Source organism: Triticum aestivum, chromosome 5A (assembly GCF_018294505.1).
Source record: "Triticum aestivum cultivar Chinese Spring chromosome 5A, IWGSC CS RefSeq v2.1, whole genome shotgun sequence".
NCBI classification, from domain to species: domain Eukaryota; kingdom Viridiplantae; phylum Streptophyta; class Magnoliopsida; order Poales; family Poaceae; genus Triticum; species Triticum aestivum.
Genome location: NC_057806.1, coordinates 21,903,911 through 21,930,499, shown reverse-complemented (window position 1 = coordinate 21,930,499; position 26,589 = coordinate 21,903,911). Strand labels below are relative to the sequence as shown.

Genomic DNA, 26,589 nt, shown 5'->3' with positions numbered 1-26,589 from the left:
GTAGCTGCTGCTGTTCGTTGCGGCCGTCGGAAACTGCCACTACCGTTACCTCTCTGCAGCCCACACCTGCACGTCCCGCTTGCCGTCGCTGCGACCGGCGCTCCGCGCCCGTGTAGGCTCGCCTGCCGTCCATTCCCGCTCAAACCGCGGCCACCAGTCGACGCGGGCCACCGCGCCCGTTCGGTGGGTCGTCTCCACGCGGCGTTTGGTCGCCGGAGCGACGAGATCGGTGTACGTCGCCGCGTCAGGTGGTTGCCGGCGTGCACCACCGCACGTGCGTCCATTTTGGCCGCTCGGTCCCCCCCCCACACACACACACACATGTGGGCCCGCCGATTTAATTAGGAACTAACCTCCTATGTTATGTTAATGGGTCCAGTGACTAATCTGGAGTAATGTAATAACCCCCCTTAATAAGTGTATGACAAGTGGGCCCTCTCTATTAACTAAACAAGAATGCTAAATTTCTGCCGACTGTCAGTTTGCAATAGATCCGCACGAATCGTGCGCCGTTGGATCTGAATCCTATGATTGACCGCGCCTTCCGATTTGTTCTTTCTTGCGTCCAGTGTTTCCCGCTAATCACGTGATCTCCCACATCCCGCTTATCCCGCCCGTGATCTCCACCTCCCACTTATCCCGTTTCTGGTGGATGCTGGTTTCGATGGAGAAAATGAAAAATAAATAATTTGCGAGTACTAGGACTCAAGCCCACAACCCCTTGAAAGTTTCATCTTCGGGGCTCCATGATATGGCCAATATCAATTTGCTCCTTTTGATCTTCATCTTCGGGGCTCCATGATCATCATCGTCACCGGCATGACACCATGATCTCCATCATCATGATCTCCATCATCGTGTCTTCATGAAGTTGTCACGCCAACGACTACTTCTACTTCTATGGCTAACGCGTTTAGCAATAAAGTAAAGTAAGTTACATGGCGTTCTTCAATGACACGCAGGTCATACAAAAAATAAAGACAACTCCTATGGCTCCTGCCGGTTGTCATACTCATCGACATGCAAGTCGTGAATCCTATTACAAGAACATGATCAATCTCATACATCACATATCATTCATCACATTCTTCTTGGCCATATCACATCACATAGCATACCCTGCAAAAACAAGTTAGACGTCCTCTAATTGTTGTTTGCATGTTTTACGTGGCTGCTATGGGTTCTAGCAAGAACGTTTCTTACCTACGCAAAACCACAACGTGATATGCCAATTGCTATTTACCCTTCATAAGGACCCTTTTCATCGAATCCGTTCCGACTAAAGTGGGAGAGACTGGCACCCGCTAGCCACCTTATGCACCAAGTGCATGTCAATCGGTGGAACCTGTCTCACGTAAGAGTACGTGTAAGGTCGGTCCGGGCCGCTTCATCCCACAATACCGTCGAAACAAGATTGGACTAGTAACGGTAAGCATATTGAACAACATCAACGCCCACAACTACTTTGTGTTCTACTCGTGCAAAGAATCTACGCAATAGACCTAGCTCATGATGCCACTGTTGGGGAACGTAGCAGAAATTCAAAAAATTTCTTACGAACACCAAGATCTATCTATGGAGAGACCAGCAACGAGTAGAAAGGGGAGTGCATCTACATACCCTTGTAGATCGCTAAGCGGAAGCGTTCAAGTGAACGGGGTTGATGGAGTCGTACTCGTCGTGATTCAGATCACCGATGATCAAGTGCCGAACGGACGGCACCTCCGCGTTCAACACATGTACAGCCCGGTGACGTCTCCCACGCCTTGATCCAGCAAGGAGAGAGGGAGAGGTTGAGGAAGACTCCATCCAGCAGCAGCACAACGGCGTGGTGGTGATGTAGGAGCGTGGCAATCCTGCAGGGCTTCGCCAAGCACCTACGGGAGAGGAGGAGGTGTCACGGGAGGGAGGGAGGCGCCAAGGGCTCAGGTGTGGATGCCCTCCCTCCCCTCCACTATATATAGGGGCAGGGGAGAAGGGGGAGGCGCAGCCTTGCCCCCTACTCCAAGAAAGGGGTGCGGCTAAGGAGGGGGGGAGGAGTCCATCCTCCTCAAGGCACCTCGGAGGTGCCTTCCCCCTTTAGGACTCTCCCCTTTTTCCTTTATCTTGGCGCATGGGCCTCTAGGGGCTGGTGCCCTTGGCCCATATAGGCCAAGGAGCACCCCCCACAGCCCATGTGGCCCCCCGGGGCAGGTGGCCCCACCCGGTGGGCCCCCGGGACCCTTCCGGTGGTCCCGGTACAATACCGATGACCCCGAAACTTGTCCCGATGGCCGAAACAGGACTTCCTATATATAAATCTTTACCTCCGGACCACTCCGGAACTCCTCGTGACGTCCGGGATCTCATCCGGGACCCCGAACAACATTCGGTTACCACATACAAGCTTCCTTTATAACCCTAGCGTCATCGAACCTTAAGTGTGTAGACCCTACGGGTTCGGGAGACATGCAGACATGACCGAGACGTTCTCCGGTCAATAACCAACAGCGGGATCTGGATACCCATGTTGGCTCCTACATGTTCCACGATGATCTCATCGGATGAACCACGATGTCAAGGACTCAATCGATCCCATATACAATTCCCTTTGTCTAGCGGTATTTTACTTGCCCGAGATTCGATCGTCGGTATCCAATACCTTGTTCAATCTCGTTACCGGCAAGTCACTTTACTCGTTCCGTAACACATCATCCCGTGATCAACTCCTTGGTCACATTGCGCATATGATGATGTCCTACCGAGTGGGCCAGAGATACCTCTCCGTTTACACGGAGTGACAAATCCCAGTCTCGATCCGCATAAAACAATAGATACTTTCGGAGATACCTGTAGTGCACCTTTATAGTCACCCAGTTACGTTGTGACGTTTGATACACCCAAAGCATTCCTACGGTATCCAGGAGTTACACGATCTCATGGTCAAAGGAAGAGATACTTACATTGGCAAAGCTCTAGCAAATGAACTACACGATCTTTTGTGCTAGTCTTAGGATTGGGTCTTGTCCATCACATCATTCTCCTAATGATGTGATCCCGTTATCAATGACATCCAATGTCCATAGCCAGGAAACCATGACTATCTGTTGATCACAACGAGCTAGTCAACTAGAGGCTCACTAGGGACATATTGTGGTCTATGTATTCACACGTGTATTACGATTTCCGGATAATACAGTTATAGCATGAATAAAAGACAATTATCATGAACAAGGAAATATAATAATAATACTTTTATTATTGCCTCTAGGGCATATTTCCAACAAATTTTGGTAATGTCATGGAACACTTCTACGACAGCATAGGTATGACTATCTTGATTTTGTCATAAAATCGTCTGGATGTACATGCATGACAGAAAATGCGACCTACTGTGACAAACACGTATCATCATGAAGTGTATTTTTTTTGTAGTGTTGTGGTACTCAAACATCAATAAGAACATTTGAAGCACAATGTTAAATTTTCTTTATCAATTATCCAAACATCGTTGTCTGGATAATTTCATGAAAATTCTCTGCCCTTACCTAAATGGTTTTCTACTTTCTATCCTGTCATGGATATCAAGCTCTGCTTGTCCTCGGGAAGGATATACCCCTGAAATATGTGTTTAAACACATTTTCCTTCCATTGTTCTGTTTAATCTGATAATCACATTTTCCTTTCCATTGTTTTGTTTAACATTTCTTGTGGTCTATATGATCTAAGCAGTAATATTCTCCTGCTTATATAAACACCTTGGTGTACAACCTAGTCAGTAAGACCATGTTACTATTGTTGATGACATTCCGGTAACCACCGATGGACGAGAACTTTGCCTATTGGTCCGCCTCATTTAACGAGCAGGAAAATGGTTCTCTTCGTCCCTCTCCCTTGGTACCGACGTTGTTGCCGACATAACTGACAAGTTATCCTCTGGCATGCCTTGCTGTCATGTCCGTGCAAGATGTCAGCGCCCTTTGTACTTTCAACCCACATGGTGGGCCCATAACCCACAGTTCCACAGGATTGAAACCTGACTCTCCTGTACGCACCCCTATTCCTAAGGTTGTTCCTCGCACGTGGCCTTGTATGTAATTCTTGAGCCACCTTCTGAGAGATCATCAATTCTGGTATCAGACACAACACTTATTTCCGTTGCTTTGAATCCCTTTCACACCCTGTAACAGGCATCGAACGATTGCCTGCCCGCTCGAAACTTCCCATGATACCTCCTTACTTTTCTCTCGATGTTTTCTTAAGTTTCAATTCGAGAGTTACTTTCCGCCACCTTTCCCGATATTATCGACCAGATAGTCAACCTTGCAGAGGTTCGTTCCCCCGGAATACCCACCCTTTATTCTTTCATAAGTACGATGGAATTCCCGAAGAAAGGATGTCGACTTCATCATGATGAGCTGAAAGCAGAGAAATGAAGACCTCAAGTAATGGATCGGCCTCTTCGAGAAGAGCAACCAAGACCGAGAAGATTCGTTAGAATTTCGTAACCAGATATTCCCCCTTACTCCACCCCTTAAAATCTCGGGACGAGATTTCTTGTAGTGGAGGAGAATTGTGACACCCAGATAGTTAAGCTACAGTAACCCTCCGCTAATGATGCCACGTCACCACGATCACTGTTGTTAATCTTGCGATGATTAAATCCCGTTCTAATTTCAAATTAAAAAAAACAAGTCAAACAGTTAAAGTTTTCAAAAGTCAAACTAAAATGTTATAAATGTGACAAATAATTCATAAGTAACATTGGTGGAGAAACCACATTTTTATAAAACATTTAAATGCACTAAAATAGCTAAACAGTAGAAAAATAACTATTTAAATGATCTTTAAATAGTAAACCGGTGCAAACTACTTTATTTAGAGTGCATACTTAATTTGTGACAGTGGCATCATTTGTAATATTATTTAGGTGTCAGTTTTGTAATTTATACACATAAATAAAAGAAACTAAAAATAAAATAGTAGAGGTTAAAAAGAAAAAGAAAACAAGTATAAACAAAAATTTAAAAAAATGGGCAAAGGGACCGCGGCCCAGGTGGGCCTCGACCCACCTGGCCGGCCCAGCTGGGGCTCTCCTGGCCTATATGGCCCCTCCCTCGTCGTGACCTAACCACCGAACACCCCACTCTCCTCACGATCCCCACCTCTCCCTCGTCTCCCTCACCTGCCGCCACAACACAAACACACACACACACACGCACGCACGCACGCATCATGCTAGGGAGAGGAGCTCCCCGCGCCCGATTCCCTCGCGTGCATCGGTCCTCCGCCTCCCGCCGTCACCGGCGACCGCTAGCAGGCCGCCGCCCCCAACGGCCCGGAGCCGCCCGTCGCCCACCTCGAGCCTCGCCGCCCGATCCCCTGCTCCGAACGTGAGCGCCCACCCCTATTCCCCTCTGTCCCCGCGGTCACCGCACCCGGCCACCACTTCGTCCGCGCACAAGAACGTCGTCGCCGTGCTCCGGCACCTCCGCGCTGCTCCCTAGCTGCGAGCCTGCCGTTCGCCTCTGCTCACGCTCCCGCGGACGCTGCCCCATTCGCGCTCGGACTGCTGCGCACCGATAGCTGCTGCTGTTCGTTGCGGCCGTCGGAAACTGCCACTACCGTTACCTCTCTGCAGCCCACACCTGCACGTCCCGCTTGCCGTCGCTGCGACCGGCGCTCCGCGCCCGTGTAGGCTCGCCTGCCGTCCATTCCCGCTCAAACCGCGGCCACCAGTCGACGCGGGCCACCGCGCCCGTTCGGTGGGTCGTCTCCACGCGGCGTTTGGTCGCCGGAGCGACGAGATCGGTGTACGCCGCCGCGTCAGGTGGTTGCCGGCGTGCACCACCGCACGTGCGTCCATTTTGGCCGCTCGGTCCCCCCCCCCCCCCCCCCCCCCCCCCCCACACACACACATGTGGGCCCGCCGATTTAATTAGGAACTAACCTCCTATGTTATGTTAATGGGTCCAGTGACTAATCTGGAGTAATGTAATAACCCCCCTTAATAAGTGTATGACAAGTGGGCCCTCTCTATTAACTAAACGAGAATGCTAAATTTCTGCCGACTGTCAGTTTGCAATAGATCCGCACGAATCGTGCGCCGTTGGATCTGAATCCTACGATTGACCGCGCCTTCCGATTTGTTCTTTCTTGCGTCCAGTGTTTCCCGCTAATCACGTGATCTCCCACATCCCGCTTATCCCGCCCGTGATCTCCACCTCCCACTTATCCCGTTTCTGGTGGATGCTGGTTTCGATGGAGAAAATGAAAAATAAATAATTTGCGAGTACTAGGACTCAAGCCCACAACCCCTTGAAAGTTTCAGCACGCACAGACCAACACGCTAACTAATGTTGTTTGTCTTGGTTTAATGCATGTTTCTAGTTGAGTTAACTAGTTTGACAAAATGAAATCATAATTTGCTGGTTGGGCGAGATTTGCTCCAAATTTAGTGGTTCTTGCCATCTATCCTGAGCATGGTAATATACGCAGCGCTTAGCTGGTAACTTAATTAGCTGAAACATGGTAACTTTTTGAGCCTGCTATTTTGTTGTTGAAAAACACCTTCGGTAACTCATGTGTAAATAACTTGGTATATACATATAGCAGACCTGATAACTTACCGAGCCTAGATGCGATAACTTTCTTGACCCGGGAAAAAAGTTGTTGAAAAGCATACATCTGGTAATTTATTGAACAACGTGATAATTGTGACCCTAGATTTTTTTTGCTCTAAACATACTCTCGATAACTCATGTACATACGAACGCCATGTTAACTTTGGAAAGAATGGAGAAAGAGTTGATGAAATATAACCCCCCCCCCCCCCGGTGTGTTTTCTGTGAATAGCGGTAACTCACACATCACAGACCTGATAACTTATGTACCCAGTTCCTGCTAACTTTACCGACCCCCCCCCGGGGGGGGGGGGGATGAAATATCCTTCGGTAACTTTCGTGTGAACAACATGGTAAGTCACATTTCATAGACCCGATAACTTATGTGCCCCGGTCCTAGAAACTTTGTCGATAACTTCGGCGAGGGTGGGGGTGGGGGGAGTCGTTGAAACATACCAAGGTAATTTCTGTGCAAATAACATGATAACTCAAACATGGCGGACCAAATAACTTATGTACCCCGGTCCTGATAACTTGGTCGGCGAGGGTGGGGGTGGGGCAAGTCGCTGAAACATGCCACGATAACTTCTGTGCAAAAAACATGATAACTCATACATGATAGACCTAATAACTTATGTACCCGATCCTGATAAATGTGGCGACTGTGGCGAGGGGGGGCAACCCCCGTAATTTCTATGTAAATAGCATGGTAACAGACACATACAAAATCGATAACTCCCATAGAAACGCCACTATAATTTTTGACCAGATTTATTTGTTGAAAAACATACACCCGGAAATTACTGTGTAAAAAGCATGATATCGCAGACTTGATAACTAATATCTTACGTTTTAAACACCATGTTATCTTTCATCCAAGGAGGAAAAGTTTTTGAAACATTTTCACCAGTAATTCCCGTGTTAAATTGTCATACTTCCCCATGCCTTAACCTTCTCGTACTGTAGTTACCAACCTTATCTTGTTGCTCATACCATAGTTATCACGCTGGTCATGCCAAAGTTACCAAGCCAAACTTTTTTTTTGATATGGCAGAAATAAGAAAGGTTCAAATAAAATTATTTGTCTACAATAGACAACAACAAAAAGGTGGTTTAGTTGGTCATTAGGCTCAACCGCTATTGCATAGACTTGGGTTCAAATCCTCTTTCAAGCACTTTTATTTTCTTCTCATATTATGCAACAAAAAACCAAAAAAAACCACTAGCGATTTATTATTTCCATCTACGATTTTTGAGAGAAGGAAAAAATCAGTGAAAGCGAGCGTGGGATGATAACGATCACGTAGGAACTAGTCGTGCGGATCTGTCGCTAACGACCAGTCGACTGGTCGTTAGCACAGTCCTTAACTAAAATAGCTAATAAAAACATTGTTAAATATCAACCAATGACAGGTGGGTCCACCCTGGTTAGTTTGACCAGTCAACAACTGATTGTTGACTACTGACTCAGCAGTCAACAGGGCCCACTGTCAGCCTCTAACAACTCTGTTGGGTACACTTCAGTGTGTACGCATAGCAAAGTACTATTTAAATTTCAATTAATAATAATTCCAAAATTTGTTTTAAACTTTAAAAATTAATAGAAAATAAACCGTAGCTCAGATGAAAATGTTTTCTACATGAAAGTTGCTCAGAACGACGAGACGAATCCGGATACGCAGCCTGTTCGTCCGCCACACACCCCTAGCATAGCAAACACGTAACTTCCCCCCTTCGGTTCATCTGCCTGTAAACGTCAAACACCGAGAATACTTTCCCGGATGTTTCCCCCCTTCGCCAGTAGCACCTAGTACTACGTTAGGTGAACCCTAGCACGGTGTATTGCCATGTTATGCTTTGTGATGCTTTGATTGCTTTGTTATTTATTGTGTTCCCCCTTCATTACTTCTTTTCGGTAGACCTCGAGACCGCCGCCGATACCCCGTGATCAACTACATCGAAGATGACCCCTCCTTCTTGCCAGAGCAACAGGCAAGCCCTCCCCCATCCTTGATCACCAGATATCGCCTATTCTCTTCTCTACTGCTTGCATTAGAGTAGTGTAGCATGTTACTGCTTTCTATTAATCCTATCCTGATGCATAGCCTGTCATTGTTGCTACGGTTGTCGATACCTTACCTGCAATCCTAAATGCTTAGTATAGGATGCTAGTTTATCATTAGTGGCCCTATATTCTTGTCCGTCTGCCATGCTATACTATCGGGCCGTGATCACTCACGAGGTGCTCACGGGAATATATTTATATATAATATATGATAGTTGTGGTGACTAAACAGGGGTCGGCTCGTAGAGTACCCGCGAGTGATTCACAGATTGGGACCGAAAGGACGTTTGTCCCGACGGCCCTTTGAGTGGATCTTTGTGGCGGAGCGACAGGGTAGGTTGAGACCACCTAGGAGAGAGGTAGGTCTGGCCCTGGTCGGCATCCGCGGTTAATTCAGTTAACACGCTTAACGAGATCTGGGTATTTGATCTGAGTCTGGCCACTGGCCTATACGCACTAACCAACTACGCGGGAACAGTTATGGGCACTCGACGTCGTGGTATTAGCCGAAGCCTTCGTGACATCAGCGACTGAGCGGCGCACGCCAGATTGGACCGTAAGTCTACTCTTGTCTTAAGGGGGCTAGGTCTGCTTCCGGCCGCCCACGCAACATGCAGGTGTGCAATGGGCGATGGGCCCAGACCCCCGCGCCATAGGATTTTAGACCGGCGTGCTAACCTCTCTGTTGTGCCTAGGTAGGGCTACGGCATGTTGATCTTCCGAGGTCGGGCATGACCCAGGAAAGTGTGTCCGGTCAAAGGGGATCGAGCGTGTTGGGAAATGTGGTGCACCCCTGCAGGGAAGTTTATCTATTCGAATAGTTGTGTACCTCGGCAAAAGGACGACCCGGAGTTGTACCTTGACCTTATGACAACTAGAACTGGATACTTAATAAAACACACCCTTCCAAGTGCCAGATACAACCCGGTGATCGCTCTCTCACAGGACGACGAGGAGAGGATCGCCGGGTAGGATTATGCTATGCGATGATACTTGGTTAACTTACCATCTACTCTCTTCTACTGCTTCAAGATGGAGGTTGCCAGAAGCGTAGTCTTCGATAGGACTAGCTATCCCTCTCTTATTCCGGCATACTGCAGTTCAGTCGACATATACTATTCCTTTCATTGATACCAATGCATATGTAGTGTAGCTCCTTGCTTGCGAGTACTTTGGATGAGTACTCACGGTTGCTTTGCTCCCCCCTTTTGCCCTTTCTATACCTGGTTGTTGCGACCAGACATTGGAGTCTAGGATCTAGACGCCACCGTCTATGACGACTCCTACTACACTAGAGGTGCCTACTACTATGTGCAGACCGCTGACGACGACGAGGAGTAGTTTAGGAGGATCCCAGGCAGGAGGTCTGCGCCCCTTTCGTTTTGTATCCCAGTTTGTGCTAGCCTTCTTAAGGCAATCTTGTTTAACCTTATGTCTGTACTCAGATATTATTGCTTCCACTGACTAGCATTTGTATTCGAGCCTGATATCTTCTCGTGAGTTATTAATTTGTGTCTAGAGTTGTGTTGTGATATCTTTTCGTGAGTCCTTGATCTTGATCATATACATTTGCGTGTATAATTAGTGTACGGTCAAATCGAGGGCGTCACACCCTGGTGGCCCTCTGATGCCCATCTTTGGCTATATGGAGTCTTTCGTCGAGAAAAAAATCACAAGCAAGCTTTTGGGAAAAAACTCCGCCGCCACGAGGCGGAACCTTGGCAGGACCAATCTAGGGCTCCGACAGAGCTGTTCTGTCGGGGAAACTTCCCTCCGGGAGGGGGAAATCATCACCAACGATCCTCTCATCGGGAGGGGGTCAATCTCCATCAACATCTTCACCAGCATCATCTCATTTCAAACCCTAGTTCATCTCTTGTATCCTATCTTTGTATCCAAACCTCAGATTGGTACCTGTGGGTTGCTAGTAGTGTTAATTACTCATTGTAGTTGATGCTAGTTGGTTTAATTGGTGGAAGATCATATGTTCAGATCCTATATGCATATTAATACCCCTCTGATTATGAACATGTTTATGCTTTGTGAGTAGTTACGTTTGTTCCTGAGGACAAGGGAGAAGTCTTGCTATTAGTAGTCATGTGAATTTGGCATTCGTTCGATATTTTGATGAGATGTATGTTGTCTAGCCTCTAGTGGTGTTATGTGAATGTCGACTACATAACACTTCACCATTATTTGGGCCTAGAGGAAGGCATTGGGAAGTAATAAGTAGAGGATGGGTTGCTAGAGTGACAGAAGCTTAAACCCTAGTTTATGCGTTGCTTCGTAAGGGGCTGATTTGGATCCATATGTTTCATGCTATGGTTAGGTTTACCTTAATACTTCTGTTGTAGTTGCAGATGCTTGCAATAGGGGTTAATCATAAGTGGGATGCTTTTCCAAGTAAGGACAGTACCCAAGAACTTGTCCACCCACATATCAAATTATCAAAGTACCGAACGCGAATCATATGAACGTGATGAAAACTAGCTTGACGATAATTCCCATGTGTCCTCGGGAGCGCTTTTCTTCATATAAGAGTTTGTCCAGGCTTTCCTTGCTACAAAAAGGATGGGACATCTTGCTGCACCTTATTTACTTTTATTACTTTCTACTCGTTACAAATTACCTTATCACAAAACTATCTGTTACCGATAATTTCGGTGCTTGCAGAGATTACCTTACTGAAAACTATGCCTCTGATGGTTTGGGGATATTTGAGAATATATAGGCGGAAAAATTAGGTCCGGAGGGTCATAGGGGGGCCACAAGGGTGGGGGCATGCCCTACCCCCTGGGCGCACCCTCCATCCTTGTGGCCACCTCGTGGCTCCTCCGACTTCATCTCCAAGTCTTCTGGTTGTCTTCTGGTCCAAGAAAAATCATCGCGAAGGTTTCATTCCGTTTGAACTCCGTTTAGTATTCCTTTTCTGCGAAAATCAAAAACAAAGAAAAAAACAGAAACTGGCACTAGGCTCTAGGTTAATAGGTTAGTCCCAAAAATAATATAAAATAGCATAATAATGCATATAACACATCCAAAACAGATAATATAATAGCATGGAATAATCAAAAAATATAGATACGTTGGAGACGTATCATAATCCATATGTTGGTTATATGATTACTTCTCCATTTTGTGAAAAGAGGGTAATCTTTGTCTTTGGTGTCTGCTTGAGTGGCGGCGGGTGACGGCTTGGACATCCAATGGCGAGGCGGTACTTGAGGACCCGGAATGGTCTCTTGTTCATTTTATGGTCTTTTTTGCAAAAACAATCAAGCACTTTTTTGAGTTGGATCTTTTGTTTTGAACTAGATAATTGCATGTATGCTGCAGCAGAGGCTTAACTATTATAGTAGTTTAGTCCATGATTTACCTATCTACGTTAATCACTTATGCTATGGTACAACCTTCTAAACACATTGATGATTGAGATTAAACCATACTCCTTCATAATAAAGGGCATGATGACGGTTATATTTAAAGCGTCTGTGTACATATTATCAAATTTTTCTACACAAATACGAAAAATGTTAGGGTAAATAAATAAAAATGTTCCAATTTTTTGTTCGTATTTTTATGATTGGTGTTCTAAAAAATGTTTGATTTTTTTAAATGTTGGTGCTAAAAATTTTCTTGTAGTCCACGAAGAATGAAAAAGAAACAAAAACGAAAAAGAAATAGTGAGAAAAATATCAGGTCGCTATAGTAATCCGATCGCTGAGGGATTGTTGTTGTAGTCCACTAGACACTGAAGCTTATTAGCTCAAGTAGTTACCAACGAGTGGTCAGCAACGGGAGTTACAGGGTTTGATCCCTCGCACGGCTATTTCTTTTTGGTGATTTAAAAAAATCTAGGAATTTTAAAATTTTACGGTTTTCAATTTTTTCTCAGATGCCTAAGAAATTTTCACGTGTTCGAAAAAATATTCGCTAATTTCAAATAGGGTCTATTTATTTATCCTATTAGTCATGTCCCACTACTCAATTTTTGTCATTAGAAGTCACAACTGCTCAAAAATGCCATCGTTCTATGAGATGTTTGCTCAAAAATGCCATTAGACACCTAAAAATGTCATTGTTATGTCAGATGTTTGCTCAAAAATGCCATTTGACATCATGTGAGGCACATTGACCCTGTTATATGACCAAAATACCGCTAGACCCAAGTGTCAGCTCTCTTTTATCTCACAATGATAAGTGTAGGCCCCATTTATCAGTAGTAAGCAAGCAAACAATTTAGAGGAAAATAAGAACACGGTTGGGGATTAAGTGGAACCCATATTTTTATTGTAGTGAGATAGCGGGAGACCCGAGATGTTGGTCCATGGGTATTTTGGTCATATAACCTGGCAAGCAGGCTTTGAGCTGATAATAATGATGTCTAGTAGCATTTTTTAGTATGCGCCTAACTGAGCAATGTCACTTTTGAGCAGCTGAAACTCCTAGTGGCAAAACTGAGTAATAGAAGTTGTGGCATAAATGATAAAACCCTTTTAAATATTGTTCATGCTTCTACAAAATTGTTCAAAATTTCAATAAATGTTGGCATTACCAAATTTTGTTCTCAAAATTCAGAAAATGTTCAGGATATTCAAAAATTGTCTCTATAAAAAATACACTTTAAAAATGAAATTTCAAAATTTGTTTGAGTTGTGCAAGAAATTGTTGGATTTTCAAACATTGTTCACTTTTAAAAAATTTGTTCGCAATTTTCAAGAAATATTCGAAAAAAACAAAAATCGTTCGAACTCTGTGTTGTATTTAGTTCTTAACCGTGTGCGTTCTATTTTGTTCATGAAGGCTTGTTAGCCCGACTGGTAATGTCGGGGATATACCCCGTGGTATGACCCGGCCGGATATACGACCAAGCTGGGACTTGGCATTTCATCGGTAACCCGCCCGAAGACTGGCGACTCACTAATGACCCCGATTGCGGGTCATATGGATGACAAGGCCCAAGGCCCAGTAGGTCGGCTCATGTTATGATAGGCCCGCTTAAGATGAAAGGTATAAGGAATATTCCCTTATAAAGGAAGCAAGACTAGAATTCCACTTGTAATAGAGTAGTCCTAATCCTACTAGGACTCCACATGTAACCCTTCCCTCCAACTTATATAAGGAGGGAAAGGGCACCCCAAGATGGTAAAGGTTAAGACAGACAAGTCAATAGCTCTCGAGATAGAGGTAGCAAAAGAGCACCCTTGTAATTGTGAGCATCATGATCATCAATATCAATGAAGCAGGATATAAGCTTTTACCTCCACCGCGAGGGGCCGAACCTGGGTAAAACCTCGCATCTCTTGTCCCGCTCAAGCCCTCTTGATAATCCGTGAGGGCAGGGAATCATCGCAGCAATTCCCAAAGGTGGAAGTGATAAGTATGGAGTGTCGAACCCACAAGGAGCTAAAGGTAAGATCAATATTATTCTTTCGTCCGTGTGTTGCTGTCCCTGGTCACCGAAAGGATTGCTCTTTCTCCTTCCATAACTGAAGAACGAGTCTAGCGTTCCTCTTCCATGCATCATGGTTTTACTCCTCATCATGAACCATAAAACTCCACCACCACGCACCAAGTGCATCTCCACTCTTTCTCTCTCTCTCTCTCTCTATCCCTCCATCTTCGTCTCCCAGCGACCTTATCTGCTGACACCGCCATCTGCCTCGCGGTGCAACGCGCCTTCACCCTCTCCTCCTTCTACCGCCTCTGCGTGCCTTGCCGCGGGGCACATGGATGCCGACGATCTACCGTTGCGGAGCGGATCCTAAGCGCGTCGCCGTGCCCTGCCAGGAGAAGTGGCTGGCCATGCCGCCATCTTCTCTCCATCGATTGCGTTGAATGTGTGGGAGAAGCCCGGGCTCCAAATCTGAGGAGTCAGATTTGGATTTTCGATTTCTGTATCTTATTTCCTTTCGATTAGTCTAGCGATGGGTGTCTATGCTGATTCATTTGGTGATAATCACCCAACAGTAGATTGGTTGCCACAAATCGACATGCAATAGACGCATCTAAACTCCAGAACTGGTGAGGTAGAAGAAGCCCTCTTCAGCGGCAGCGAGCTGGACGAAGTAGTCGGAGTTTGACTGGCCGGTCTATTCGGATAAAGTGGAACGGCGCAGTGGCGGACCACGGCCGGACTCCCAATTTTTGAGACACATTTGCCTCTTCCTCAGGATGTAGGTACACACTTTTGTCTCACCTGCAGCTACAACTTTATATATCAGTTCATCTCTATTACATCTTATATTAGTCTTCCGAAAAATAGAACAGTAAAGTACTATCTCACTATATATGTTTTCAGAGCATGGGAGTATAGTTTGTTCATCTCATTGTATAATAAATCTATTATTTTCAGCGCGTGGACTATTGTTTGTCCTGTTCAGTGCTTCTGTACTACCCCGGATATTTGTGCATGCCTCGATGTGGATTTAACTAATCACCCATCAACCTTTTGAGACTTGGATAGCTGTTATTTTGAGGAGCTCGCTATATATCTTGCCAAAGTGACAAGCCTGAAAAATTCTGTCTGCTGGCCGACAGTAAAAAGATCTGTTAAAGCATGTGTTCTTGACATTTCTTTTATCAGTATCTTGAATTGATAGAAAAATATTTCAGCTAATGTCCGCTCTATTTCTGATATTGAATAGTTATAAAGGAATCTGGTCTCATTTCTCTGCTATGCTTATTCATACAAGCTTAGCATATTTGGACGACAACTGTTTTACCTACAACAATACCCGCAGGGCATCAGCTCACTAATGTTCTTTTATATATTTTTTATGGATATTTTTTCAAAGTTCGTACTTTACTGTAGCTTTCTTATCAGGAACTAATTGTGGTTTTCTTTACAACTAGCACTTTTTATACATCTCTCACGTCTCCTTCGTTTGGTGTGGATTATCATCCCCTACTTCTATGATGTTACACATTATATATTTCAGCCATATTGCCGTTGGTTACATTGGTCCAGTTTTCATAGCTAGACTTTAGAGCCAGGTAACAAAGGACTTCATCTTCTGTTGAAACCCAACTTCGATGATATAGTAGATACAAATTGCATTGTCTTTTAGATCTATCCCTTTGGGTCACCAGCTGAGTTGAACTTTTTGCCATGCCTCTCATTCTTTAAATTTTTAACCAGCTGAGCTAACATCATGTTTATTTGTCACATGGATGTATGAGTGCCAATCTTCCATTATCCAGATGTAACATTGACGATGAATGAATTAAGCCGCTTCATTTTTGTTTGCAGACGTTCGTTCCATACATGGATGGTTTCTTCTTGGCTGCCTTTGGGCTCGAGCTGCCACAAGTATGACTGACATGCACAGTATAGCTGCCACAACCGCCATCAAGTCCAGGTTTAACTGTTGGCCTCTGGAGAATACTGAATTTAGCTGATCCGAGTCCAATGGAATTTATGCGTGTGCACATATTCATTATACCATTATAGTCATGTATCATTCTTAAAATATTTTTGTCAAATCATAATCATTGTTCTCTTGATCCTTTTAAGAGCCAATACGACGAATAAAACACCAATTTTATGCAATATTTTCCGTAGCAACGCGCGGGGAATCATCTAGTTTGGTAAACATGTAAACACTCATTTGCTAACCAATTATCTTGTCTTAAATTGGAGGGGGGGGGGGGGTCCCTGTTGTTTGTAAGAACTAAATAATAACCCGCACGTTGTTGCGAATTGATTCATGCATATTTCGATGAAGTTGAAACATAAATATTTGATTGTCGTATAGTTGTATAAATGCAAAATATTTATGAAATATAAGCAATGTAATAGTTTTCACATCCATGGTTGCAATGTTGTGGTGTACCGTTTTCCATGAATGGTAGCATGCTGATGTGTCCCCTTTTACATGCATGAAATGAATGTATATTGACATGGCATAGCTGCATGTTATCATGTCCATCACCTCTTGTGCCTAAAAAAATATGCTCATAATAATTCCAATTTGAGATTTTATGCAGAGACTGCTACAAACCAACATTCACGACCTAGATTAACACATGATGAAAACCTATAATAAATGAAAAAGATGCCACCAAACTAACCTAGGATTCTAAATTTCTAACATCTCATCAAGAAGACTTGAAATATATCCACAACATCAGGAGCATTAGCAGACATGATTGATCTCTCAAAACAACTAATGGTCAACCAAACCCACACCCTCATTAAACAATGTCTTCAGACTTTTTGATGGTGTTATCCACTGCACTAGAGGCCTAAAGAAAAACAATTAAGCATGTGAACAATATAACTATCTACCGTGGTGGAAAATAATGTGGACAATGTTGTACCTTCTTTACTATGTCAAGCATACCACGATTACCGATCAAATGCGATCTTATATGGCCATCTTGTTGAACTTCAGTTCAGTGATTAAAATCCTCCATCTCCTGTGGTCAAATAAGTCTTCATTGCCCACCCATTGGAATACTGAGGTTTTCAGTTATCAAGGTTTCGAAAAAAAGTGTTGCCTAACTAATGCAACTATAATTACGGTGTTGTGTGTAAATTTGAATGGTGGGGAAACTAAAATTATCGAATGACATGTGGCCAGTGATATTGCCATATTTTCGTCATCCTTGTGATCCATATTATAGTGGCGAATGATTTTTGGAGGCTAATCCACATGATGGTTATAGGACCACTTTTCCATTTTGCGAAAAGAGGGTAATCTTTGTCTTTGGTGCCTGGTTCAGTGGCGGGGGGTGGTGGCTTGGACATCCAATGGTGAGGCGGTACTTGACGACCCAGAATGGTTTCTTGTTCAATTTAGGGTCTTTTTGTGAAAAAATCAAGCACTTTTTTGAGTTGTATCTTTTGTCTTGAACTAGAAAGTTGCATGTATGTTGGAGCAGACACATAAATATTATAGTAGTTTAGTTCATGATTTACCTGTCTAGATTAATATGATTGTGTAAAAAAATTATTTGGTAAACAGGTAAACACTCATTTGCTTACAAATTATCTTGTCTTAAATTGGGGGCCAGGTGAGGTCCCTGATGTTTGTAAGAACTAGATAATATCCACACGTGTTGCAGAATTGTTTCCTACATATTTTTGATGAAGTTCAAACATAAATATTTGATTGTTATATAGTTATATAAATTCAAAAATATTTATGAAATATAAGTGTAATAGCTTTCACATCCATGGTTGCATGTTGCGGTGTGCCTTTTTCTGTGTATGGTAGCATGTTGATGTGGCCCCTTTCACATGCATCAATGGATGTTGACGTGGCATAGCTCCACGTTATCATGTCCATCACAACTTGTGCCTAAAAAAATATGCTCATCATAATTCCAATTTGAGATTTTGTGCAGAGACTGCTACAAACCAGCATTCACGGCCTAGATTAACACGTGATGAAAACCTAAGATAAATGAAAAAGATGTCACCAAACTAACCTAGGATTCTAAATTTCTAACATCTTGTCAAGAAGACTTGAAATATATCCACAACATCCGGAGCACACAATTGATCTCTCTAAAAAATGGTCAACCGAACCCACTCCCTCATTCAAAAATGTCTTCAGGCTTTTTGATGGTGTTATCCACTGCACTGGAGGCCTAAACAAAAACAATTAAATATGTGGATAATATAACTATCTACCTTGGTGAGAAATAATGTGGACTGCGTTGTACCTTCTTTACTATGTCAAGCATACCATGATTGCCGATCAAATGCGATCTTATATGGCCATCTTGTTAAACTTTAGTTATTAAAATCTTCCTTCTCATGGGGTGAAGGCATTAACTTCTATGGACCCATGTATCTCTTAGGAGCTGATAGAGTAAACTAGACCCAACAATGCTTTGAGGTTCGTACGGTCCAGAAATCAAATGCAGTCCAGACAACCAAACATGACAAATTTACGCCGGACCCTAGTTGGGCTGGATGCAGCTTAACAAAACAGGCCCATATGAGGGATATCTCGGGCACCCATTGGGCAGTGGTGATGCATTGATATCTCTGAGTACATCCTTGGGCTGCGTTTGGCTGAAATTCATTTCCCCGCCGTCCGCACTGAAATTCGAACTCGCCAGAGACAGAAAGAAAGAAAGAGAGGAACCATCCCCAATTCCCCCCTCCTCCCGCCCCCCCAACTCCGGCGACCCGCCGCCGCGATGCAGCGCGGCATGGACGCGTCGATCTCGGCGCTGTGCGGCTCCCTCTCCGACGTGCTCACCCACGCCGACGACTCCTCCCGCGCGCTCTCCGACGCCCTCTCCCGCCGCGCCATCCCCCTCGGTACCGCATCTGACCTCGCCGCCCTCCCCCCGCTAGGGTTTCGCCACCCAGCGCTTTTCCTTCCTGCCTGCTAACGGAGGACGTGTGCGCGTGTTCCCTCGCAGAGTCGGCGACGAACGCGTTCCTGCAGGGGCTGGACCGGCGGGTGGAGGCCGCGGGCGCCGACCTGGCGCGCCTCGAGTCCATGGCCTTCGGCACCGTCTCCGTCGAGGAGCTCCTCGGCCACTTCCGCGAGACGCTCAACATCGTCTCCCGCCACGCCGACGCCGTCGAGTCCCGCCTCGTCTCCTTCGGCTACGTCGCCCCCGGTGAGTCCCATCCCGCGTGTACCCACCCACTTCAGGCATTCAGGCGGGAACCCACTGGTGACGCCACTTTGAAGCTCTGCCCTGCAGTGTTCGTCTTGTTTTGTTGAGGGTCATGGGGTTCTCTTGTTGGTGCAGAAGTGGAGGACGAGGTGGAAGAGGAGGAGGAAGGTGGAGACTTGGGGGACCTTGATGTCCCCGGGAATGGGCTCTTGGGAGGGTCAAGCTCGGTCCTCAGGTCTGCCCGGAAGCACTTCGATGACGACGATGAACTGTATCCTTCCGTTACTAAGGCATTTTCAGAGAAATGCATTTTTTTATTGTGTTGGGTATGATCTATGACCGGGCACATAACAATTCGAGATGCATAGGCTCTAAATACGAGATACTCCCTCCGTTCCAAAATAGATGACTCAACTTTGTACTATCTTTAATACAAAGTTAGTACAAAGTTGGGTCATCTATTTTGGAACGGAGGGAGTATCATCTTGCACCTAGTTGGCTAGCTGTAAGGGTTTACAATTGCAGCATCGTCAGTGAAGTCAGAATTTGAAGATTTATAAGCATTAGGAGTTGAACCATACTTATTCTGCCCCTGTTATTAGCTGTTAACCTTTACTACTAATTTTTCCTGCTAAATGTGTAAATCTCCCTAATATCATGCTATCATACAATCATTTGGGACAAGCAAACATTGGAGATTATGATTGGTTGGGTTGTTGGGGATTCGTTATACTGGATAAGCTTAACAATTTGCATGCACCAAGTCTGAACCTTGATCTTTAATTAACAATGGGCTTCTGTTTTTTGGAAACATAGTAGGCACTCCTTCTTTATTTAGAGGGTGTTAGCTTGGTGTAGGTCGGGTACAGATTACTCTGATACCAGGAGATCCGTTGTACTTCATTGCACTATTCAGCATCAAATCATTCTTTTGTGTTTCTGTGCGATTGAGATACAGAGTATTGAGTTCTTTCTTGACTGCATGTAAGATTTGAGGATTCCATGTCACTAAAGAATTTTGGGATTTCTGATGCTTGTCTAGCTACTCTGTCCTCTCAAGGTACGGAACACTTGCAATGCATCTTCCTAAATCAACTGTTTAGATGCATTATACATATTAGTATTTTTTACTGCAAGTCCTAAATCGAATAGAGATAATAATTTCTTTCGGATTTCGCAGATATTGATTTTTCTGCAAGCCCAAAGATGCCTCACAGAAAACCTGGAAGGTAACTCAATGGAATACAGACATATACTGTATGAGATATCTATTGCAACGTCCTTTTCAGGCTGTTTTTTTTTGTTCTCCACAGTTCTTTACTTGTTTTATCTTCATTGAAAATCACCTTGTGTTTATACCGTTCAGTGTTGATGATGACCAAAAGATCTTGGAGGAAGCTGAAGAACCCACACCTCCCCAAATTGAAACATATGAGCAAGATGGTCAGCAGAGTGTATCTTTTATGTTTAGAAGATATATTAAATGCTTGCTTTCTATGACTGACATCTCTGTTGAATCTGTGAAGACAATGCTTTCCAAGGAATGATAAGGGCGTCGAAGGAGGAGTACGATAAACTTCCTCCTTACATGAAGACTCTTGCATCATGGGAGGTCTGACTTCTTTCTTAAAAAACTAATCGGGAATGCTTCTCATAGGACTCTATGCACGTTGTCTATTTTGTAGTGGCAACAAGTTACAGCACAGTCCGTGTAATTCAGACATGTTACTGGAGTTAATTACTAGAAGGGAGAAATCATGCAATATCTTTTCTTGCCTCTTGCCATAAACTCTTTAAAGTCTTTTCTGTTTTGGTCTCTGCATTGTAGTGGTTTCATGACGATAGTAAGTGTTATCTTAGTTATGCCACCTCAAAGCAATCTACTGCAATGCTTACCTTTTTCGCGGCTTCTCTTTTTATCAGGAATTGCATGACGCCGTTTCAAAACTAAATGCATACTTTGGTGGTGATAAGGCTCAGGGACGTTTGAATCAGGATGATGTTGCATCAATCGGCTTGGGTACGTTACAATCCCTGCCCGCAGAAATGTGAAATGCTTTTACACTAGACAAATCCCATTGACGTTTCCTTTCATGCCCTTGTCTTGTAGGGCGCAAAGGAAGATCCTACTTGTTGATCCTTCTGCGGCTGAATCAACTGGCTATGGAGACGATTGATGGCTCAATCTTCTACAACCTACGCAAGAACGACTCCTAGATGATTTTTTCAGAGAACCTGGGGAAACAGAAGGGGATATACTGATACTGCTACCATACTGTAATGCGTTGTGATGTACAGTAGTTAGTCTGGTGCACAACTTGTTCTCTCCTAAGGCATTGGCTTGGATTTGATTGCACTATTGTTTGTAGAATAGCTTGGTTTAATCTGGTGAAGAGCTTGGGTTTGATGGTTCTGGATATTCGGTTGTAATGTAGTTGATCTGGTGAGCTTGGGTTTGATGGTTGCTGTATACTCAAACATGGAGCTGCATAAGTCTTCTTTAACTGAAATAAAGTGGAAAGTGTATGATGACAAATTGTGTCCTATCTATCTGTGCAGTTGCAAAGGAGGTGCTGAATCACAATATCAGATCTTGCACGGCAAAATGAAGAACTGACGATGATTCAGGATGGCTTCCTGCTGCAATGTCACCCCAAGATGATCTCTGAAGTTTTATAAACTCCCGTACACTTAAATGAATCACCCCTTGCAATATTGCACATGTTGCAAGTCTTACACTTCTATGTATACATATTTACTATTTACATTCCTCCAATGAGGCCCATATATATGATGATGCTATATCTACAAATTGCAATTTACACAGCTTCAGAACTTGTTGAATTCTTCAGACCTCATGTCCTGCCTTGCCATGCAGGATGCAGCAGCGACAGCGGGGGAAGGTCCCTCCTATCAGGGTGGTGCTCAAGGTTTCCGTGAAATGGATCCCAGATCATGTATATAATCTCTCAAGGATGATCTGCGACAGTATCTAGCTAGGCCACAAACGCTGACGACGAGGAAGAACCGTATATCTCGTTTGCCTGAGCCAGGGAGACGTACACGACGTCCGTCAGCGAGCTGTGGGTCCGGCCGTAGAAAATGTACACAAAGACCCCCATCACCAGCCATACCCCGACCCGCATCCACGTGCCACCCCTGAATAACACACATAGGTTGGCAATGTTCAGACACATACATATGAATCTTTCCATTTTGAAAGTTTTGTTGGAAGAAGTAAACTTATCAGTGAGTGAGATCATTGTTTGAGGTACTCACCCTAGATTTATGAGCAAGTATGTGTTTATGAGGATGCACATCACTGGCAGCAGCGGAACAAACGGGCAGATGAATCCTGCAGAGGGAGCGGCAGAAAGGAGCTGTGACATCAAGTTACCGGTAGTCTAGTATGTATGGAGAGATGCGTGAAAATGCTGCGATGCAAGCGTACCTCCAGAGTGACCAAATGAGTGCCTTCCGTCGTCTTGGTCGATCCAGGAGAGCATTCCGAGACCAGCCAGGAGGAGCAGGCCACCAAATACGCAGAATAAGCACATCACCAGGCTGGCGTGAAACGTGAGAGATGCGTGTTAGACAGGTCAGCATTTCATTGCACAGGAAAGTTCATCATGGGAACAAGATATGCCCGGTCAATACTTACAATGGCAGGAAAGTTACAGAAGCTGAAGCCGTCAGGATTAGAACCCCTACGCATACAGATGCTATGCTGCGAGCAGCGGTTTTCCGCCGCTTTAACTCATCCAATTTGTCTGATGGGTTGACAGAGAAACCGGTTAGCCAGCTTAATAGGTAAAATGCACATACTCAGAAATGTAGACTAGACCAGGTCGAAATGCAATTTCCTGGACTTACTTGCGTATAGCTGCTTCTCAATAAGAGGGTCATTGATTGATTCTACCACGATCACATCCTTAATCTCAGACGTCCCCTGTTCATGGTTCCCATCTCCAATAGGACTCCCCACCTTTTCCTCATCACATTCTTGGCTTAAGCGGAACGACGTTTGCAGAGAGGATGGCAGGGGTACCTCATCTGGAGGAACATATCTGAGGATCAAGATGGAGACGGCGACTATGGTGAACGCGAGGAGCGTGCCTACACTGACCTGCAACCAAACTTAACTCGTTTAGCTCTATAAGCTTCGAACTTTAGTACTCGTAAAATTCTTAACTGCCTAAAATATTGTATGAAAGATTCATCAAATTTCTCAAATAACAACTATTTAGCGGTTCCTAGATCATTTACCATTCCTGCCAGTTGTGAAACATCCATGAAGAAAGCCAGAGATGCCGCACAGATGCCAGTTATGATTGTGCTCTTGACAGGAACTTGTGTCTTCTCGCTAACATCGGAGAAGAAGGATGGCAAAAGCCCATCTCTCGCCATGGCCATCAATATCCTTGGCTGTGGCAGAAGTGACCCCATCAAGGTTGAGCAGAGAGCAAGAACAGCGCCAGATGTTACAAGGTACCTAAAATAAGACAGCGCAGTAAAAAAAAGCCTCAGCAGGAAGCACACCAATTGATGCACGGCGAAATGGAAGCACTGTCAAAAGGAGTCCTTACATCGCCCACTGCATCCCGTGCCTCGCAAAGGCGGATGAAATAGGGGTATCTGGGTCCATAGCGAAGTATGGCACCAGACCGACAATAACAACTGAAACCAGCATGTACAAGGAACAGCAAATCGTCAATGACGTGGCTATTCCCAGCGGCAGATCTCGTTGTGGATTCCTCACCTGTTGGAAATGGAAGTTTAGACAGAAGAATTCTTAATAATGCCGCCGATCCAGTGGGTGTGAAGACGTGCCATGCATGTCAATTTGGGAAATGGAGCCTGTCCTTACCTCCTCAGCGGTGCTCGCAACTGAATCAAAGCCTATGTAGGCAAAGAAAACGGTCGCTGATCCAGCAAGCATTCCATTGACCCCATATGGCAGAAATCTGCATAGAAAAGTGGTTAAGAACACTACTTACCAAATAGAGAAAACTAAATAAAAAGTAGCTTTTACATTACCCGCCAGACACCTTGTAGCCGACCCATCCTGTTTGGAAGCCAATGTAACTGCCAGCTATAATAACAAATAGCATCACACAGCAGTTCAGGACTGTCACAATTCCTTGTACGAATGTACTCTGTTACAAAGAAAAACAAAGAGTAAATATCATAGGCTATACTTCTCGAGAAAGTAGCACGAAAGGTGTTTCTGAAGTGTTGAAGCCTCTAACCTCTTTTATCCCGACGCATAACAGGGCAGTGACAAGGAAAACCAAGGCAGCAGCACAAGGATCAACAACAACATCTAGCCAAGGGAGCTCATGGCGTGCTAGAATCCATGGCAGACTATTTGGTCCTCCGAAAAATAACGCCTGAAAGCATAGACAGAGTATGTTAGAGAGAGATGGAAGGTGGAGAAACAACAACATGCTGCAGAAACAAGGGAAAATCCCACTTACTAGATTGGGAGATATGCCACGGGCAACGGCTGATCCGCCAATCGTATACTCCAGTATCAAAGCCCAGCCGATCAACCATGCAACTCTAGGTAAAGAAAATGTCAAAGACAGCGTGAGAACATCTGATCAATTTAAAATGGCACTTCATGAACAATGTGCACTCCAACATGTCAGCAAATTACCCTTCACCAACGCAGATGTATGAGTAGTGGTAGGCGCTTCCCGCAGAAGGGCAGCGGCTAGCAAGCTCCGCGTAACAGAAAGCCGAAAGCGCAGCCGCTATTCCGGCGATCAGAAACGAGAGCGTCAGTGCCGGGCCAGAGTGCTCCCGGGCAACCGTCCCCACGAGGACGTACACTCCGGCTCCAACCGTCGAACCAACACCTGGTAGATAAATGTTCCATGAGCATTAATATCATAACATGAAGGCTGTAATCAGTGCAATACAGAACATAGACTCTGCAGAGTGTTAAGGCAGTCTGCATTCCAGAAGCATGTAACCATTTCTACATGAAACAGAGTATACATCATCAAGGTATGTAGCAAGATTTGGTAATTGGAATCCAGAGGGAAGACCCACCCAGCCACCCACCCTACCAACACTGACACGGCAACAACCAAACAAGCACAAGAGTAGTAGCCACGGCACAAGCCTGAACTTCAGATAGTATACGTCTCAACCTTCCATGGAAAGTAGTAGTAGTATTACAAATGGATAGAATCTGCATCTTATAGTCCATTTCCTGATCAAAACATTCCTATTGAGATCTCAGACCGCGTGTAGTAATTAAACTCATCTCAAATCATGTGAAACGTTTGCTGCTCTTCAATGGAAGTTTTTACATTCTGTAGCAACAAAATTCGCTACTTACAGGTTACTACAACTCTAGTTTGTGCTCGGTATTGTATATAGACCTAACGGATTTTGGATTTGGCGGCTGTGTGAGCGTTTGACGCGAGGGGAAATGGGGAATCCAAAAGGTAAAACTCTGCAGGAAATCACACCACAGAACAAACAATCCGCCAATCCGGACTGAGGAACCACAGAACAGACAAGAGAGTAATTTCATTCACTATTACAAGCTGAAAGATCCCAAAAAGAATCCGAGGCGCCTTGAGCCACGAAGGCGAACGATTAACCGAAAAGGCAGCGTATATAATCAACAAAAATAAAGATCGTTCACGGCCACGGGAAGTCCAATGGAAGAAAAGGGTAATGATGAGCGCGCACCGATGGCGATGAGCTGCGTGATGGAGAGCTCCTTGGCGAGCTGCTGGCCGCCGGCGGCGCGGGCCCGGTCGGAGTCCACCTGCTTCCGCCGCAGGAGCACCCGGATCCCGCCGCCGCCGCCGCCGCCCGGCGCGGCCTCCTCGAGCGCCATCGCCGGCACGGAGGAGGAGCCCCGCGATACAGCGGGAGGGGGTCGGTGCGCCGGCCGGCCGGTGCTGCTGGCAACCGCCCCTGCTTCCCTCCTTTGCTTGAGCCGCGGGGATTCTTGGGAGGAAGAAGAGGGAGAAGAGTGTGTTTACGGGCAGGATTAGCACAGGCGCAAGACGGGAGCAGAGTGGAGCCTTTTCGTTGGCTTTTATCGTGAGGCGTGCCGCTGTCTGAATCGTCAAAAAGATTAAAAATAATCTAGAAACTGTAGGAGCAGTAGTATACTCTATGTATACGTACATACTCCCTCCGTAAACTAATATAAGAGTGTTTAGATCACTACTTTAGTGATCTAAACACTCTTATATTAGTTTACAGAGGGGGTACGTGGCATGGAGTATATGGAATAAAGTTTGGTCTGTTTGATACGCCAACAGGAGTGTGCAATTTATCTCGAGACTATGAAGGGTTGAAGAGGTC

General features: G+C 44.9%; 2 protein-coding genes across 2 annotated transcripts; one reads left to right on the top strand and one right to left on the bottom strand.

Annotated features, from left to right (window-relative positions):
- The first annotated feature begins 18,711 nt into the window (after positions 1-18,711).
- On the top strand, positions 18,712-21,790 carry LOC123102070 (uncharacterized). Its single transcript, XM_044523350.1, has 9 exons — positions 18,712-18,946; positions 19,051-19,254; positions 19,390-19,525; positions 20,244-20,314; positions 20,435-20,483; positions 20,621-20,697; positions 20,781-20,866; positions 21,178-21,274; positions 21,365-21,790. Exons 1-9 carry the CDS (start codon positions 18,823-18,825, stop codon positions 21,469-21,471), a joined length of 951 nt encoding a protein of 316 aa, XP_044379285.1. The 5' UTR covers positions 18,712-18,822; the 3' UTR covers positions 21,472-21,790.
- A 155-nt stretch (positions 21,791-21,945) lies between these two features.
- On the bottom strand, positions 21,946-26,296 carry LOC123102069 (cationic amino acid transporter 2, vacuolar). Its single transcript, XM_044523348.1, has 13 exons — positions 25,963-26,296; positions 24,914-25,115; positions 24,732-24,816; positions 24,504-24,644; positions 24,292-24,410; positions 24,122-24,218; positions 23,841-24,013; positions 23,521-23,746; positions 23,128-23,380; positions 22,916-23,024; positions 22,706-22,818; positions 22,534-22,609; positions 21,946-22,413 (listed from the first exon to the last, which is right to left on the bottom strand). Exons 1-13 carry the CDS (start codon positions 26,111-26,113, stop codon positions 22,251-22,253), a joined length of 1,908 nt encoding a protein of 635 aa, XP_044379283.1. The 5' UTR covers positions 26,114-26,296; the 3' UTR covers positions 21,946-22,250.
- Positions 26,297-26,589: the final 293 nt, after the last annotated feature.